The 16,191-nt window shown below is 32.8% G+C and overlaps 1 protein-coding gene across 1 annotated transcript in view; it reads right to left on the bottom strand.

Moving 5' to 3' along the window:
• Pi3K59F (phosphatidylinositol 3-kinase 59F) overlaps window positions 1-12,272 on the bottom strand; it is a 122,624-nt gene extending 110,352 nt beyond the window's left edge. The window contains exons 1-2 of the mRNA XM_035357992.2: window positions 11,952-12,272; window positions 1,356-1,544 (exon numbers count right to left, since the gene is read on the bottom strand). Of these exons, the coding sequence (XP_035213883.2) occupies window positions 1,356-1,544; window positions 11,952-12,031 (269 nt within the window). The 5' untranslated portion in view covers window positions 12,032-12,272. The remainder of the gene's footprint in view (window positions 1-1,355; window positions 1,545-11,951) is intronic.
• Between the last annotated feature and the right edge of the window lie 3,919 nt (window positions 12,273-16,191).

Raw genomic sequence — 16,191 nt, 5'->3', positions numbered from 1 at the left:
TTATAAATGACTAGATTTTCATGTTTAATTGAGTACTCAGAATTAGCAGGCTGCCATTTGGCACCAAATATAAATACTGGTGCAAAGTTCTAATCAGACATAGCAGATATATATCTTCATGGAAGGAATGGATATTTTATTAAATCCAGAGTAAGTACAAAAATACAGAAATTCCTAAATAAGAAAGCATGCAGTCATTCCAACTGACGATCATATAGAGATTTGATACTAGATGCACTTGAAAGAATTCTTCTAACACAGTGGTTTTCACTTGTTCCATTGCATTATTGCTGGAAGATCATTCCCCTTCCTTTCCAAAACTTGAAAATTACATATATACACATATAAATATTTAGATTACTTTTAATGTGTTTTATAAATTAGACAACAAAAAGTATAAAAAAACATTGTTAAATACTTAAACTTGAATAAAGTAGTTTTTTATATTCATAAACTAATACTTAACACCTAAATAAAAGGCTAACCACATTCCTCCCTCCCAGAAATTATGAAATACCCCTGATTGAGAACCTCTGTCCTTACATGAGCTCTTGAAACCAGAAAAAGAATATAGTAGTATTAAAAAAAAGGTTTGTAGTTATAAAAAAATGCACAATCCATCAAATCAACATTTGCTCTATAAATCGTTCTTTCTATAATATGATCTTTCAGTGCAGCATTTTGGCACTCCAGCTGTAGTAAAATATAATTTTATGGTTTTACGAACATAGCCTTTTAGTGTGGGTGATACATTTTTCTTGGAAGAATTTAATGGTGACTCTTTATTATTTAGAAATTCCAAATTATATAATCCATACTGAATGCTTTCTTTCTTTCATTCATTTTAAAGTACATCAAGCAACTAAAAATGTTGAAGGGAAAATGCCACTATGATACAGAGCCTCTGTGAGAAATGAGAGTTGTTTATTTGTAACCATCTGTTTCTCATCAATACTGAAATGCACTAGTTTCCTTTCTGCCCAAGGCTGTTATAACATAGAAGGGAAATTTACTAGATCAGTGTTCATACTTCCTCCTCATTTGCATAGATGCCATTACATAACTACATGTGAAACGGAATAAACATGTTTAGCCCTGTGTTGCCTGATTATGACTGGTAGACTGTTAACCAAAGGTTATCCCAGTTTTATCATACATTTTATCAGTTACTAGGAATGACTGTGCAGATAAATTTAAGAGTATTAATTTTTTTCTGACGCTGTTTTGAGAATGGAAGAATTTCAAGTTTCAAGTCTTCATTTTACATAGCTAAACACAATTATTACAAACTGCTATAAAAATGTTATAATTTATGAATGAATGAAAGAGATTTAAATAATAAATATAATACTTACTTCCACCTAGTAGTGAAAGCTTTGTATGATGTTTGAATAGGGAATGCTAGAGGCTTGTTATCTGCATATACTTGGCAGGTTACATGAAGATCAGAGCATTTTTCTTCAAACATTCCAGAATATTTTAAAATAGGATCATTGATTAGAGATTTGTAACTAGGTTTTGGTAGTTTACCTTCAAGGGTTCCACTAATACAAAAATAAAAAATTAATCCATTAAGATTAATTAAAAAACAAAACTCTATTACAGAACTTGTAAAATAGGGTTCATCTTTCAGTTTGTCATATGTGAAAAGATTTTAAAATTCTTTCAGGAAAAAGCTTCAAATTTTTATCAGACAAGTTCATCACAGTGAAAAATCCACTGTTTGCTGCAAGACAATTAAAAAAGAATAAAATATGCAAGTAACTTAATCATTACATTATCAACAGTTACAAAAATTTTCAATTAAAGATTCTGTATGATTCGGTATTATAAGCAACAGAAAAAGGTGTTAGACAATTTGATATTTCAGGTAAACATACTATTTCATTTATTGGAAAATGTTCACACATAAAATTTTACATTTTGAAGGAGCAACAAAATCTTGAAGATAGAGATCAATTATTCAATAAATTTTTCTCATATCAGTCATGTACAAAATAAGTAAAAACTTTGGGAACCATGCCATAAATAAATGCACAGGGATATTACCTCAAAAGGAAATGCTTTTGCTTTGGAAATGCTACACTGTATATTGCATTCTATGATGGTTTCTTTACTTTTCCATAACCAAGAAGACCAATAAGATGTATTTGTCTTACCATGAAAATTATCTTTTGCAGAGCCAGCCTTTTAAAGTGTGATGCCTTCTACATCAAGCCATTGTTTTGATACCTTTATCACTCTGAAATTTGTTGTCATTAAACCATTTCTTGAGAATGTGTCATTTTGTTACTAATTAACAGAAAAGTCATCATTACTGATTTAACATGTGTCCTACCTCCGTAATGTGAAATAAAGACTACATTAGGAATCACTACATTTTTGCCCCTTGAAGCACATTCTAGAATTTCAGTGGGAATGGCAGGCATATATATTCTTTGAAGGTAAATTTGTGAATTGAAACAGTTAATACAGAACAAAGTCCGAGATCTGGACGTCCAATATTCGGAATGATCTAGAATTCAAACCTCAAAGGCCACTATCAACTTTTTTTTATTATTTCATTATATTTTTGTGTGTTTGTGCAGGTGCTGTACACATGCCCATTTAATCCCTACCCCTGCACATAATAAAACATGTGGAGAGCCCCGATTCTTAATTTCACTTCGGCACTAAATAAAATATCTCGTTATTAAAGAAACAATCATTTTAGCATAAATTTGTATGATCAATAATTTGGCTCCATAGCTGCCGGTCATACATCTCAAACCGAAACATTCTACAGATACATCATTGATTTTACACCTACTAATATTTTATATCCCTGATGCCAAGCAGCAGGCAAATCATTATTTATTATATTTATATTAGTAACTGAGAAACAGCATCGTAACTTTTTATGTTGACATTACGCTTGGCGATGATTATAGATTTAAGTTAAGTGCGCTAAGAAATGTTGACAGGAAAAATTTAACGAAAATTTCTTTTCATATGCTACAAGTAGATTTTGTTAATGATGGTCATAAGCCAAAAGATTACATTTAGTGCTATTTGAATTAAGAATAACTGATTTGTTATTCAGATGAACCCAGAACTAGCGCCAGAGTTCATATGGCTGCACTGGGCAGCAGAATTTAGGAAAGAGAAAGAGAGGCACTTGGTAGCAGAATTTAGGAGCCACAGAGACTGCAACAGGCACTGGCCCTCAATAAGCCTTAATATCTGGGAATTTATTTATTCAGAACTCAGATAAGCCTTAAGCATGTGCAAAAAATAGCTGTAAGTATAATAAATAACTAATACAATTCAGGCTTAATTGTCTCAGTGCACGATAGAAGCAAGATAAAATTTAGCGGAATAACTTGTCTTTAGTTGCCAATCTCATAATACATAGCAAAATATGTACAGTGAATGATAGCTAAATTTTATGATGATAGCCGCGAATCTGAAGGTTTTCAGACATCGCAAACCAAAGGTGAAATTTTCCAATGAGCGGATTTTATAAAGAAATGTGGAGAAGCGGTAATAAATAAAGAAGCTATAAAAGAAGTTTTTCATTGTGATGACAATGCTCGTCAATCATCAGTCAGTTATCAGATGGCAAAATCTGTAGTATGATTTTAAACCCAGAAAATACCACTACAGACAGAGTGACAGAGAGAAGAAAAAATTTTGATGGACAAGTTAGTCTGAATTCTAGACACAGCAATTACAGGACTTCAACTATGGAACTTTGTAACTGAATAAGAAATTATGTCTCTCTATAGAATTAAAGAGAAAGTATTAGCACAAAAAACGAAGCAACTTAAACAACTTGAAAGAAATGTTTAATAAAGTAAAAAAAAATTAATATTAAGCTTTCTTCATAAATTTTGATACCCTTTAGATCATAAATGCTTCATTATTTCATAAATCACGATATCATATTTTTTATTTCATTATTTCTATATGCCATCTTACTAGATTTAAACTGGTGATCTAATATCCAAAAAAATCCCAAATCCGGAATTGCGGAAGTCCCGACAAGTCCGAATCTGGCATACTGTATTATATATATGCACAAAAGAAAAAATCATTCAAAAAATATAATTTTAAGATATAAAAATTACTGACTGTATTCTTATACAAAAATAAATAATTACAGAATAGTATAAACAAAAGATTACAAAATCCTTAGTTTAGATTTCAATGGTATAAAAATTCTTTATAAAAGTGTAACTTAAAAGTCAATGGGATATTTGGCATGGCATTTCATAGGCCCTTGCTTCATAATTAGGAGAGTATGATATTATTTCTGCTAAGCCATCATCAAGATGTTTATCTGTAAGCCGAGATCTGTACATTGATTTTGTGATGGTCAATGTTGAAAACAATGACATTTGACATCTTTTAATTTTTAATAAGAAACTGGATCAAAATGACAAATTTGACTGGACCATACCTTAAAACTTGCACAATCAATAAGAGAAAATAGGTCGATGTGTACATGGATACCAAGTTTGTGCAATTCTTTGACTTGTTATTTGGCTTTGTGTAGAGGCGATTTTTGGCGCAAAGCCAAAATAACAAGTCAAAGAATTGCACAATGTTGGTAACCATGTACTGCCAAAAATCGCCAATTTTCCCCAAGGGGCACCCATAAATATATTTTTCCCGGTCCTGCTTATTTCCTATTTGTTTCACTCACCGTTTATGATTTATTATTCATAATTAAATTCATAATGATATTTTTAAACCTAAATCTTAAATATTATTCCAAGGAGACAGGAATATTTCTTTGTTTTTTAATTATATGGAAAAGTAAACGAAATGAAAGTTGTTGGATAAATACAAATTCTAATTTTTCTCTTTACTGATTATCATTCTAGATAACTACTAAATTCTAATCTGTAATTTTCTCTTAGCATATAATTGAGAGAATTTGCCTTATAAGCTGCTGAAAAAAACAGATGAAATTTTTCCAATGAAATGACATCATGAAATATATGCATACAATTTCAGATTTCCTACAGATATAAATTTCAGAATAAATTGAACCTAACATTCATTTGCATAAGTTATTATTAAATGAAAGTAAAACTGATTTTTACCATTTTGCTAACATTCTGTTTTAATTATTTCATTTCAAACCTGATATTTTAATTTAAATGACAGTGAAATTTTTTTTGCAAGGGAACAAAACATTCCTCATTATGATAAGTTCTGCATCATACTCACGCTTTTACAAGTTTGAGTTTCCATTTTATGAGAGTTTTTTCTTTTCTTTCTTTCTTTATAGTTACATATTTTAATTTTTTTTACAATAATTATTTAGCGTATTTGAACAAACCCAAATTATTCTTTTAATAACATCTTCAGTACAATGCCTTGATAAGCATATGTCTAAATAATCAAACGATTCTGAAATCGGCAATTGACTGTATGAGAAATTGCTGATTATTTTGATTGAGAAATTGGAAATGCATTGAACTGCCATAAAATTCATTCTATACTTGCTGATTCAAGACTAGAAAAACAACTGCACTGCAACTTGTTGGAAAGTTTTAGATTGTGCAAATCAGGGCAGAAATTTCATGATAGGAATAATCACAGAAGATAAGACATGGGTTTATGGCTTTAACTGAAAGAAAAGAATAATCACTGAAGATGGGATATGGGTATATGGCTTTGTTTGAAACAAAAGTCCAAACACTACAATAAACCAGAAATGGTTTCCTAAAGGTGAAAAATGCATGACTCATCAGATCAAAATTCAGACTTGACCTTTTTTTAAATCGAAGGTATTATCCCCCCATGATGTTTTTTTAGAAGAACAAATAGTAACTCGCTGATAATATTTTGAAGTGCTATAATGATTAAAAGAAAACATTTGGAGAAAGATACTCAGCCTGCGGATCTTGGTTCTTCCATCACAAAAACAAATCCATGTATGCATCTCTTTTTATTACTAACTTTTTTAGCAAAAGAGAGATAACTGTACTTTTCCTACTGGATAGTTTCCAGATCTTGTTCCAATAAACTTTTTTCTTTTCCAAAACTCATTCTAATTTTGAAAGGATGAAGTTTCATTTCATTTGATAATGTGAAAGAAATTGCACAAAGAGACATTCATGCAAAATAAATAAATAAAGTTCGGGCTAATTTTTGGAATGCGGTAACAGGTAGTTTGGTGACATTTTGGTAAGGCGATAAAGGTTACTAGCTAGGACTTTAGCAATAATCTGAGAAGTACACAGTTCCAATCGCAGATTATTTTGTGGTGACTTTTATAATGGATAATTTAGAGGGAAAAGAAAATTAATGTAATTTCTTGCATATTTTATTTATTTTATATGTACAAATGTTCATCCTTGGAAAGGGTATATGGAAGCTGAACATATAAAAGCTTGCATAGTATACATACTTTTTAGCGATCAGGTAATTTCATACATGTTTTTTTTACCGACTTCAAAGATTCACACAATTTTCCTACAAATTTTTCTAATTTATGAGAAAAATTATTTATATGTTTCATATATAAATTTTCTCTGTAAAAACAAATTTATGTGCATGTTTGTTCCACTACTTTTCGGAAAATTCCGATCGTGATTTTAGCTAATAAGCACTTAGAAACAATTTCGCACGTAATCTTCGTCATGATTAAACATTTTTGTTCCATAAAAGTTCTAGCATAAGCATAATTCGGCTAGCAGATTGTTGGAAAAAATATTGAGTAAAAAAAAAAAAAAAAAAGTGCCTTTATTTCGTGAAAACAAAATGGCGTCAAAAAAAAAAAAAAAAACTAGCAGTTTGCTGTAGCAGGGTTGGTCGCCAAAACATCGTTAAGTTACCATAATCCGAAGATTTACCAAAGTTTGGACAATTTTTGAGTAGATCTATATATGTACACTATGGACAAAAAATTAACAGCTACATAATATGTATTTTTCACTTTGTCCATAATATGTAAATTTTACGATACTGCCATACGTGCATATGTATCAAGGGTTCTCAACCAAGAGGAATTTCATAGCTTCAGGGACTCAATGCAGGCAGCCTTTTATTTAGCTATTTAGTTTTACTACAGTACTTACTAAACTACTTTTATTCAAGTTTTAGTATTTATCAGCCTTTTTCTGTACTTTTTAATTTACAAAATACAGTCAAAAGTAGTTAATTCGAACACAGATAATCCGGAATGATCTATAATCCGGATCTCAAAGCTAAAAAATTTCTGCGCATGCGTTGCATTGAAACATGCGCATAGGCGTTTATGTGTGCGCGTAAGACCTTTACGACTGTGCATATGCGTCTGCGAAAGCGCAGAATACGTTTTTGCGTGCGCGTTTAATGTATAACGGATGGTACAAGCTAAAATTATCTATTTCAGTTAATGTTGATGATTGCGTTGTTCCTTAATCTTCGAAATGGATGCGGCTTATTATTTTTTGCAGACTTTCGATTATGTCAAATAGAATTTCCGATGCTGGAGATCCCAAAGGATCTACAAAACAAAAGTATGTTTCGATGTCCATCAAACAAAAAGTGGAATTGCTGCAAAAAATGGATAAAGACATGAAGAAGGTGACAGAGAGGTTAGTGAAAACGAAAAAATTTCGATTGACAAATTAGTCGGTATTCTCGGCACAGCAATTACGGGACTTGAACAGCGGAACTTTGTAACTGAAGAAGAAATTATGTCTGTTTATAGAATTAAAGAGAATTTATTATCATGTAAAAAACGAAGCAACTTAAACAACTTACACTGAAAGAAATGTTTAATAAAGTAAACAAATAAATATTAAGCTTTTTTTTTGTAAATTTGGATACCCTTTAGATCATAATTGTTCTTAATTTCATAAATTACAGTTTCATATTTTTAATTTTAGAATTTCTGCATGCCATCTTACGAGATTTAAACTGATGATCTATAATCCGGAAAAATCGATAATCCGGAATCGCTGAAGTCCCGGCGAGTCCGGATTAACGACTTTTGACTGTACATTAAAAAATAACCTAAATTTAAATAATTGTAATATGTATTCAACTCTGCAAAGGAAAGGGGGTAAGGTTGTTTAGCAGTGGTGAAAGAAGTGCATGAGGCAAAAAAGGCCCCCGATGTATATTTTTTTATTCTTACAATTTTTAAGTGTCCAAAATTAATAAAAAAAATTACTTCCTTTAAGATTCAAGTCTATGTTTCCTATTTAAACAACGCACATTTTTATTTGATAGCATAAAATATTTTAGTATTCTATTTTACTTTATTCAAATATTTTATTAAATTTAATAAGTATATATAAAATTCTGCAGCCCGTATTTTGTAAAACATTAATTCACACTAACTATTCCTTTTCTTATTTGCTTTTCTCTATATTTTTCTAGCAAATCTACTCAAAAGCAGAGATACCAAAATTTCTGCATATAATTACAATAAGACTTCCTTAAGTTTGTTTGAAGAGCCCCTATTTATTCCTTCACATTTATGGCTGAAGTTTTGCTAATATATCTTAAAATTTGACTTCTTTTCTCAATGAATATCTTGCTTAAAATTAACATTAATGTCAATTTCAAAATGGCTTACATCTTACTTGGCTATGCCACAAAACATACATTAACATTTTTGTCTCTAATTAAGACACTATAACACGCCAAACAAATACTAATTCAGAAGACAAACAACAAAAATCAGCATTATATTTTCAAAATTTTCACAGGACTAGTTTCGATGGTTTTACCGAACCACAATCCTCAGCTGCAAAACTGCAAAATCACACTTTCAATTTTTCTGCTCCCAAAATTATTCAAAAAACATCTTACATTGGAAAACTGGATTTGGTAAAAGTTTACAATTGGGTGCCCCTTGTTTTTTGGTGATTCTTTTTTTGACGCCAAGATCAGTGCCAGGAAGGCACAATTTCAAGGTGGCTGCTACACAAAACCAAAATAAGTCAAAGAACTGCAAAAACTGTGTGTCCATGTACACATCAATCTGTTTTCACTTAAAAAAAAAAAAAAAAATCACAGAATTGCACAAAATAGGCATTGCACACTGCCTTAAATTTGTCCATGTACACATCAATCTATTATCATTTTTAAAAAAAAATCAAGAAGCTAAAACAAAGTTAAAACCATCATGTTAACCAGAAATGAGGTTTTATCGCAAAAATTAAAATAAACATTTGTCGCTAATCGAAGGGGCACACAATTCTACACTACAGCCCTGGATTTTCTAAAGGCATTCATATTCAAAAAAATCTTTCTGTTCTGGTTAACGATCCTAATTCCAATCCATCTTTGCCTTTGCCCTTTAAAGAAATTATGTTTCAGTTCTGGTTTCACGAACAGATGGCACCACTTGCTTACTCTTGTCCAGGCTATCTTATCTAATCATTATTTCCTATCTTGTTCATTTGTGGTTTTGCAGCTGAGGATGGTGGTTCAGTAAAACCATCGAAACTAGTCCTGTGAAAATTTTGAAAATATAACGCTGATTTTTGTTGTTTGTCTTCTGAATTAGTATTTTTGTCTCTTCATAACTATAAGAACTAAGCTTTTCAAACATTAAAAGAGATCCCGCAATATTCCATTTATTCTGGAAGGTTTATTTGCAATTACTTAACAGTGGTGGCCAAAATTGTGGACACTTTTGGAAATTTTTATGTTTTTGAACTTTGTATGCTTATAGAAAATGTTACGTTTCGCAAAATGCAAACTTGTATATATCCATTTTAAAGAGAATTTATTACTGAATTCAATACAAAACACAAAATTCAATTATTTGCAATACAAAAAAGTTATATGTACTTTAATATAAATAAAAAAACACAGTTATGAAGTGGTTTGTAATGTCTAGCTTTCCTGGCCAATCACTGTTCTTGTTCTGAGAACCAATCAAATGTTAGTAACTGCCAGTAGAAGCTGACATCATGTTTACACTTGAAATAATTCATTATTTTGCTTTGTTCTGTAGAAGGAGGACCTGTTTCTTATACACTGCAATTACAAGTAGGAAGTTTTATAAAAATTTTTAATATTTAGTCAAGAAGCAATGACATCAAATAAAAGAGTAGATTGGACACCTAGAAAGAGATGTAATATTATTGTGTTACGAGAAAGTGGTCTTTCCTATGCCGAAATTGCAAGACAGGTGGGTGGTTCAGTCACTACATCTGGAGTGCGAAAGTTTTGTTTACGATATCAGGAGACAAATTCAATAAAAAACAAAGAAGGAGAAGGACGAAAAAGGTGCACCACATTTATTGATGACAGAAGAATAAAAAGACTATGTCTCCAAGATAGAAAAATGTCATCAGCGGCCATCAGAAGTGATCTGAATGATGCTGGTGTTTCTGTCAGTTCAAGAACAATCAGGAGAAGATTAACAGATGTTGGACTGAGAGGTAGAATTCCACGAAAAAAGCCTTATCTTAATTTTCAGCAATGAAAAAAAAAAAAGACTACAATGGGCAAAGGAACACATTAATTGGACAGATGATCAGTGGTCACAAGTTATATGGAGTGATGAAACTAAGATATCGTTATTCGGTAGTGATGGGCGAAAATATGTAAGACGTAGAATAGGAGCAGAGTTACATCGTGACTGCATTCAAGCAACTGTAAAGAACCCAGTTAGTGTTATGATTTGGTCATGCATGTCAGCAGATGGTATTGGTCACCTTCATGTAATCGATGGGACACTGAATTCCAGAAAATACATTGACACTATTCTAGAACCAAAACTTCTACCTTCCATCAGAAATCTCTTTCCCAACAACGCTTCATTTATTTTTCAGCGGGATTCTGCTCCTTGACACATGGCCAAAATATCGAAAGAGTGGTTTCATACAAAAAGCATTAAATTGGTGTCATGACCAGGAAACAGTCCTGACCTCAATCCTATCGAAAATTTGTGGCACCGTTTGAAAACTCTTGTCCAAATAAGGCGCCCATCAAATAAAAGGGAACTAATTGAGGCTACAATTGTTTCCTGGCATCATGTAATAATGAAAAAAGAGCTTAAAACTCTTGTCAGCTCAATGAAACATCGATGTGAAGCTGTAATCAAAAATAAAGGGTACCCTACTAAATACTGATAACTCACTGCAATCATCACTATTTAATGTATATCAATAACTATTATCGTTTAACTTTTTTTTGTATTGCAAATAACTGAATGTTGTGTTTTGTATTGAATTCAGTAATAAATTCTCTTTAAAATGATATATACAAGTCTGCATTTTGTGAAACGTAACGTTTTCTATAAGCATACAAAGTTCAAAAACATAAAAATTTCCAAAAGTGTCCACAATTTTGGCCACCACTGTATATACTTTCTTGTTAAACTACGAGTAGCACCTCAGTCATATGTAACAAAAACCCACCTAAATACAACCTCAGGAAAAGTGATTTCAAAATGTGTAACTAAAATAAATATATTTAGAAATACGCACTTTGATTTTAACAAATTTCAAGGTAAAAGTTTACAATTGGGTGCCCCTTGTTTTTTGGCGATTCTTTTTTTGATGCCAAGATCGGCACCAGGAAGGTACAATTTCTTGATGGTCGCTACACAAAACCAAAATAAGAGGTCAAAGAATTGCACAAACTCTGTGTCCATGTACACATCGATCTGTTTTCACTTAAAAAAATATCCTAGAATTGCACAAACTAGGCATTGCTCACTGCCTTGAATTTGTCCATGTACACATAAATTCATTTTCATTTAAATAAAATCAGGAAGCTAAAACAGAGTTAAAACTATCATGGTAACCAGAAATGAGGTTTCATTGCCAAAATTTAAAAAAAAAATTGTCGCTAATCGAAAGGCACCCAATTCTACACTAGAACCAATTTCACACATGTCATATATTAAGTAGCATACCATTAAAGGAAACTCGAATATACATTAATACTAAACATAAGGGTGAAAATACAAATTTCTATAAAAGTTTTTAACAACCAAAACTTACATTTTAATCCTAAAATTACAATTCATGTTACAACTATACACATAATTAAACCGCTGGTTAGGTCGCTCTGGAGCTAACATTTTTTTTTCTGTATTATTAAATAAATTTATTGACCTATAAACAATCGTATAAAAGAATATTTCGGTTAAATTTCATTCAAGTCTTATAGCCCTTAATAACTATCCACATGGTAAACAGCTCTCATGAAGTTAAAAAGCAATTATTAGGAGATAAATTAATAATTTACTGCTCGAAATAACAATACTTCGAGGAAGTAGGATCAAACGCGTTAACTTAAATTGTCAACAAGCGTAGCATTGCCAGATCAAGAAATAGAAACCAAAAAGACAGACGTCTTGTTTTGCACCCACTAAGTCTTTCTCCACGGAAGAGCGAAAAATCAAGCTTAGGGGCAAAGCACGAAGTATAATAATGCAGCACCGAGTCTCCGTGACTGCTGCGTATGCGTTGCACACACACACAGATAGTATTTTTATTCTCGAGTGTCAAGATGTAGAAACATCTTTTTACTCGGCTTCTGATAAAGATCGGGTGGGGGAGAAAGAGAAGGGTGAAAGGAGTGTTGGAGGCGGATGAAAGAGAGTGAGGTCCACACTAGAGGCGGCGAAAAAAGGGGGTGTCAAGTTCAGTGTCGTTATAAGGTGTAGCAGCGGGTGGTAAAACCGCAGAGTCAGTTTTGCGTGAATGAGTCAATTAAGGTTGTGACTCTTATGTGGGAAGGATGTCACATGGGTAACGATGTTTTTGTCTGGGACGCGGGGAGTGTCTGAGAGTGCTAATAAGGCTAGTACTGGGTTTGTACTGAATAAAAGAAGTTGACCGCTAATCGTTTAATATACTCTTGAATAAGTTCGATTCGAAGGTCTCTGTGGATATAGATGTTGGGAATATACCAAGGAGCATTGATAATTTCTCGTAGAATTTTATTTTGTAGAATTTGTAATTGTTTAATATTGGTTTTAGCTGCATGTCCCCAGATCGGTGCAGCATACAGGAGATCTGGGCGCAGTATGGAGCGATATAGAATTAATTTGTTTGTAGTAGATAAATTGCTTTCTCTACCAAGAGCATAGTAGCTGTGGTGATTTTAAATTTTTGTACTAGGGACCGGAAATGGGTTCTGAAGGTAAGTTTTTGGTTAAGGGTGACTCCAAGGTATTTGGTTTCATTAATCCAGTCTCTTTCTTTGTCAAATATTTCAGGGGGTGGAGGATAGTATTTCATGTTTCCTTTACGGAAAATTATTGCCTTAGTTTTATCAGTGTTCATTTTAATCCTCCAAAGGGTAAGCCATTTTTCCAGTTTTATGAGAGAGTTTTGGAGTTGGTTTTTTACGGCGATAACTGTGCAGGCTTTAGTAAGTATGGCGGTAACATCGGCAAAGAGTGCAAGATGAACAGAAGGGTCTTTAGGGATGTCTTGTGTATGTACGGCGAAAGTGCCGACCCCTGTGGGACACCAGCATTGATAACTCTGGTGGTAGAGTAAGCAGTACCGAATTTGATTCTGAATGTTCTGTTGCTGAGAAAAGAGGCTATTAAGCGAATAAAATGATCTGGAAAATTGAGAGTAATTAGTTTGTAAATAAGGCCTCGATGCCATACCCTGTGAAAAGCTTTCGCGATATCGAGAAATATAGCACCAGCCGGAAGCTTGCAGTTGTAGCCTTCAGTGATAATGTTGATAACTAAGAAGTTAGTGGCAAGTGCTATGATGATTACGAAAACTGAATTGTTCTTCTGGGAGAAAATTCATGGAAGGGTGAATTTTTTGGATGTGGAAAAGTATGATTTTCTCAGTAACTTTAGACAGGTGGCTAAGTAAACTGATAGGGCGATAGTTCTGTAGGAGAGTTGGATTTTGTTGCGGTTTAGCAAAAACAATTATTATAGCTTGCTTCCATGAGTTAGGAAAATGAGCGAATTTGATAATGTTGTTGATTATCTTAGTTAGGCAGGTAAGAGAGTTGATCGGAAGATGTTTCAGTGCTTTGGTCGAGATGCCATCGTGCCCTGGGGCTTTCTTCGTTTGTAAGACGCTGATGGTGTTGGCAACGATTGTTGGGGTAGTCAGGAAAGTGAAGTTGTACGGAGCAGGGGTATTAAGGAAGTTATTGACCACCTGGTTGACCCGTTCAATATGGTTATTGTCGTACGGAGTGGGATTAAGAGTGATTGTATCTTCCATATAATCCGCAAAAGATTTAGCTTTATCTTCTTCTGTATATGAAATTCCACTAGGTCCATGGATAGGTGGAATAGGTTTATAAGGTTTCTTGAATTTGCGGGAAATGTCAAATAGGGAATTGTCCTCCTCTATAGCTAGGTTATTTAGGAAATTGGTCCATTTTTGGTTTTTGAAGTTCTTGATTCTTCTGTTGATTTCTTTTTGCATAGAGTTTAGTTCGTGTTTGAGTTGTGGATCCCTGGTGGTTTGCCATCTTTTACGGATCCCGTTTTTCTCTTTAATACTATTTCTTATATCGGCAGGCAGGGGAAGGAAAGGCTTGTTCACATAAAAAGTATTGGTGGCTTCCTTTAACCCTTTGAGGGGCGGTATATAAAATAAATTAAACTGTGGTAAAATTTTGCATGAACTATAACTTATGGACCCTAAGGATACAAAATTGAGACTTAAAAAAAATCTAGAGCGAAATCCTGAATTTTGAGAGCCGGTGTATATTTTATACCGTAGGACATTTTTTTCCAGGTAGCTGCCAACTGTTAATCTTTGTTTTTAAAATTAATTTTGGGTACTTTTGATGTGCGTCTGTAGTGATGAGTGCTTGAATATAGTTATGTAAGTCTAAAGACAAATTTTTTTTTAAATTTTGGCAGAAATTTTAAATTTTAAAAATAAAATTTATATTTTTTATGCACTTTGATGACGCAACCCAGCTGAACATACTTATGTAAAATATGGGTAAAAAGCTTTTCAACTTGATTCAAATTCTATATTATTTTATAAAAAAAATTTATCAAATATAACACTGCATGTGTAAATCGTATCATGCTGTAACTGAACTAGTATAATATTACAAGCAGATGTAACTCAGCCGAAAATAAAAAAAATTGAAAAATGAAGCACTACGCCCGACTCAGCTGAGAAAGTATGTTGCATTTTTGAAGTTGTATTTTATACTTTAGATAATATGTGAAAAAACAACCATGCTTCCTACTATGATACGAAGAATCGACCCCCCTCCACGCACACACACTTTAGATCATCAAGGACCGTAAGGGTCCCTTTTTTATTTTTTGTAAATATATGTTGTAATGTATCTTTTTGTTCAGGAAGAAACGCCGTTAAAAAATTTTATTATTTGATACACCTCAAAGCTCTTATTCTGATTTTCAACCCCTTTGGCTGCATAGGGGCTCCTTTTCAACTTTTGGATAAATTTTAGTTTGCATCTAAAACGGGCCTTAGAAATATTTTTCCTCCTTTCACCAACTGTGAGAATTTATTTCGGAAACAACCTATTTGTATCAACGAGAGCGCAGATTTCTCTTGTGTTCTCTAGTCTTTCATCTGAAATTAACAAAGAATTTCCCTAAAGAATAAAACCATGCTTTCAAACCAGCAGTTTTTGTGAAGGAAGAGTGACGGAGAGCTCGCGACTTCGGGTGAGATGGACCTTAAGTACATTTCCATTTTAAGTGAGCTTTCCCTTTGTGTGATCTTATCACACCTCACAAAGGGAAGAAGGCGTGACTCACGAATGACAAATTAGTTGTCAATCACCTCTTTCATTTTCCTTGCATTCTAGAATTTTGGAAAACACTTAGCAACGGGTGTCTTTTGGGGGCTAATATGCCACATTTAACCCCCACAATTGTGTAAAGTTTTGACCCCAGGTGGCAATTTTGAAATCTTGGGAAAGAGATAAGTGCTGAAATAAAAATTTTAGCTAAACGCATACGAATGAAACTCGAGCTGAGTACACAAAGAATAAATGAAACTAATATACTTGTATTCAGTCCTAGCGCAGAGTCAATAAACTCCCCATTCCTCCATGAACATAATACTGAATCCTAAACGACTTATAAATTAATCATGAAAAATTATTACATCATAAACTGTTATAATAATAAAGAAATTCTGTCATGTGACAGAGTATAAAAGGAGAAGACTGGTGCTGCCATCTATTGGCGTGGTACCCTCAGTGTGGGCGCCGGTATATATTATATACCGGTTTTAAAATCGTATAAATAATCTT

The sequence above is a fragment of the Stegodyphus dumicola genome, chromosome 2 (assembly GCF_044657685.1).
Source record: "Stegodyphus dumicola isolate Sdum_Otavi_A_Nest chromosome 2, ASM4465768v1".
Classification (NCBI taxonomy): domain Eukaryota; kingdom Metazoa; phylum Arthropoda; class Arachnida; order Araneae; family Eresidae; genus Stegodyphus; species Stegodyphus dumicola.
The sequence above is the reverse complement of the archived record's forward strand: the minus strand, read 5'-3'. Positions and strand labels throughout refer to the sequence as shown.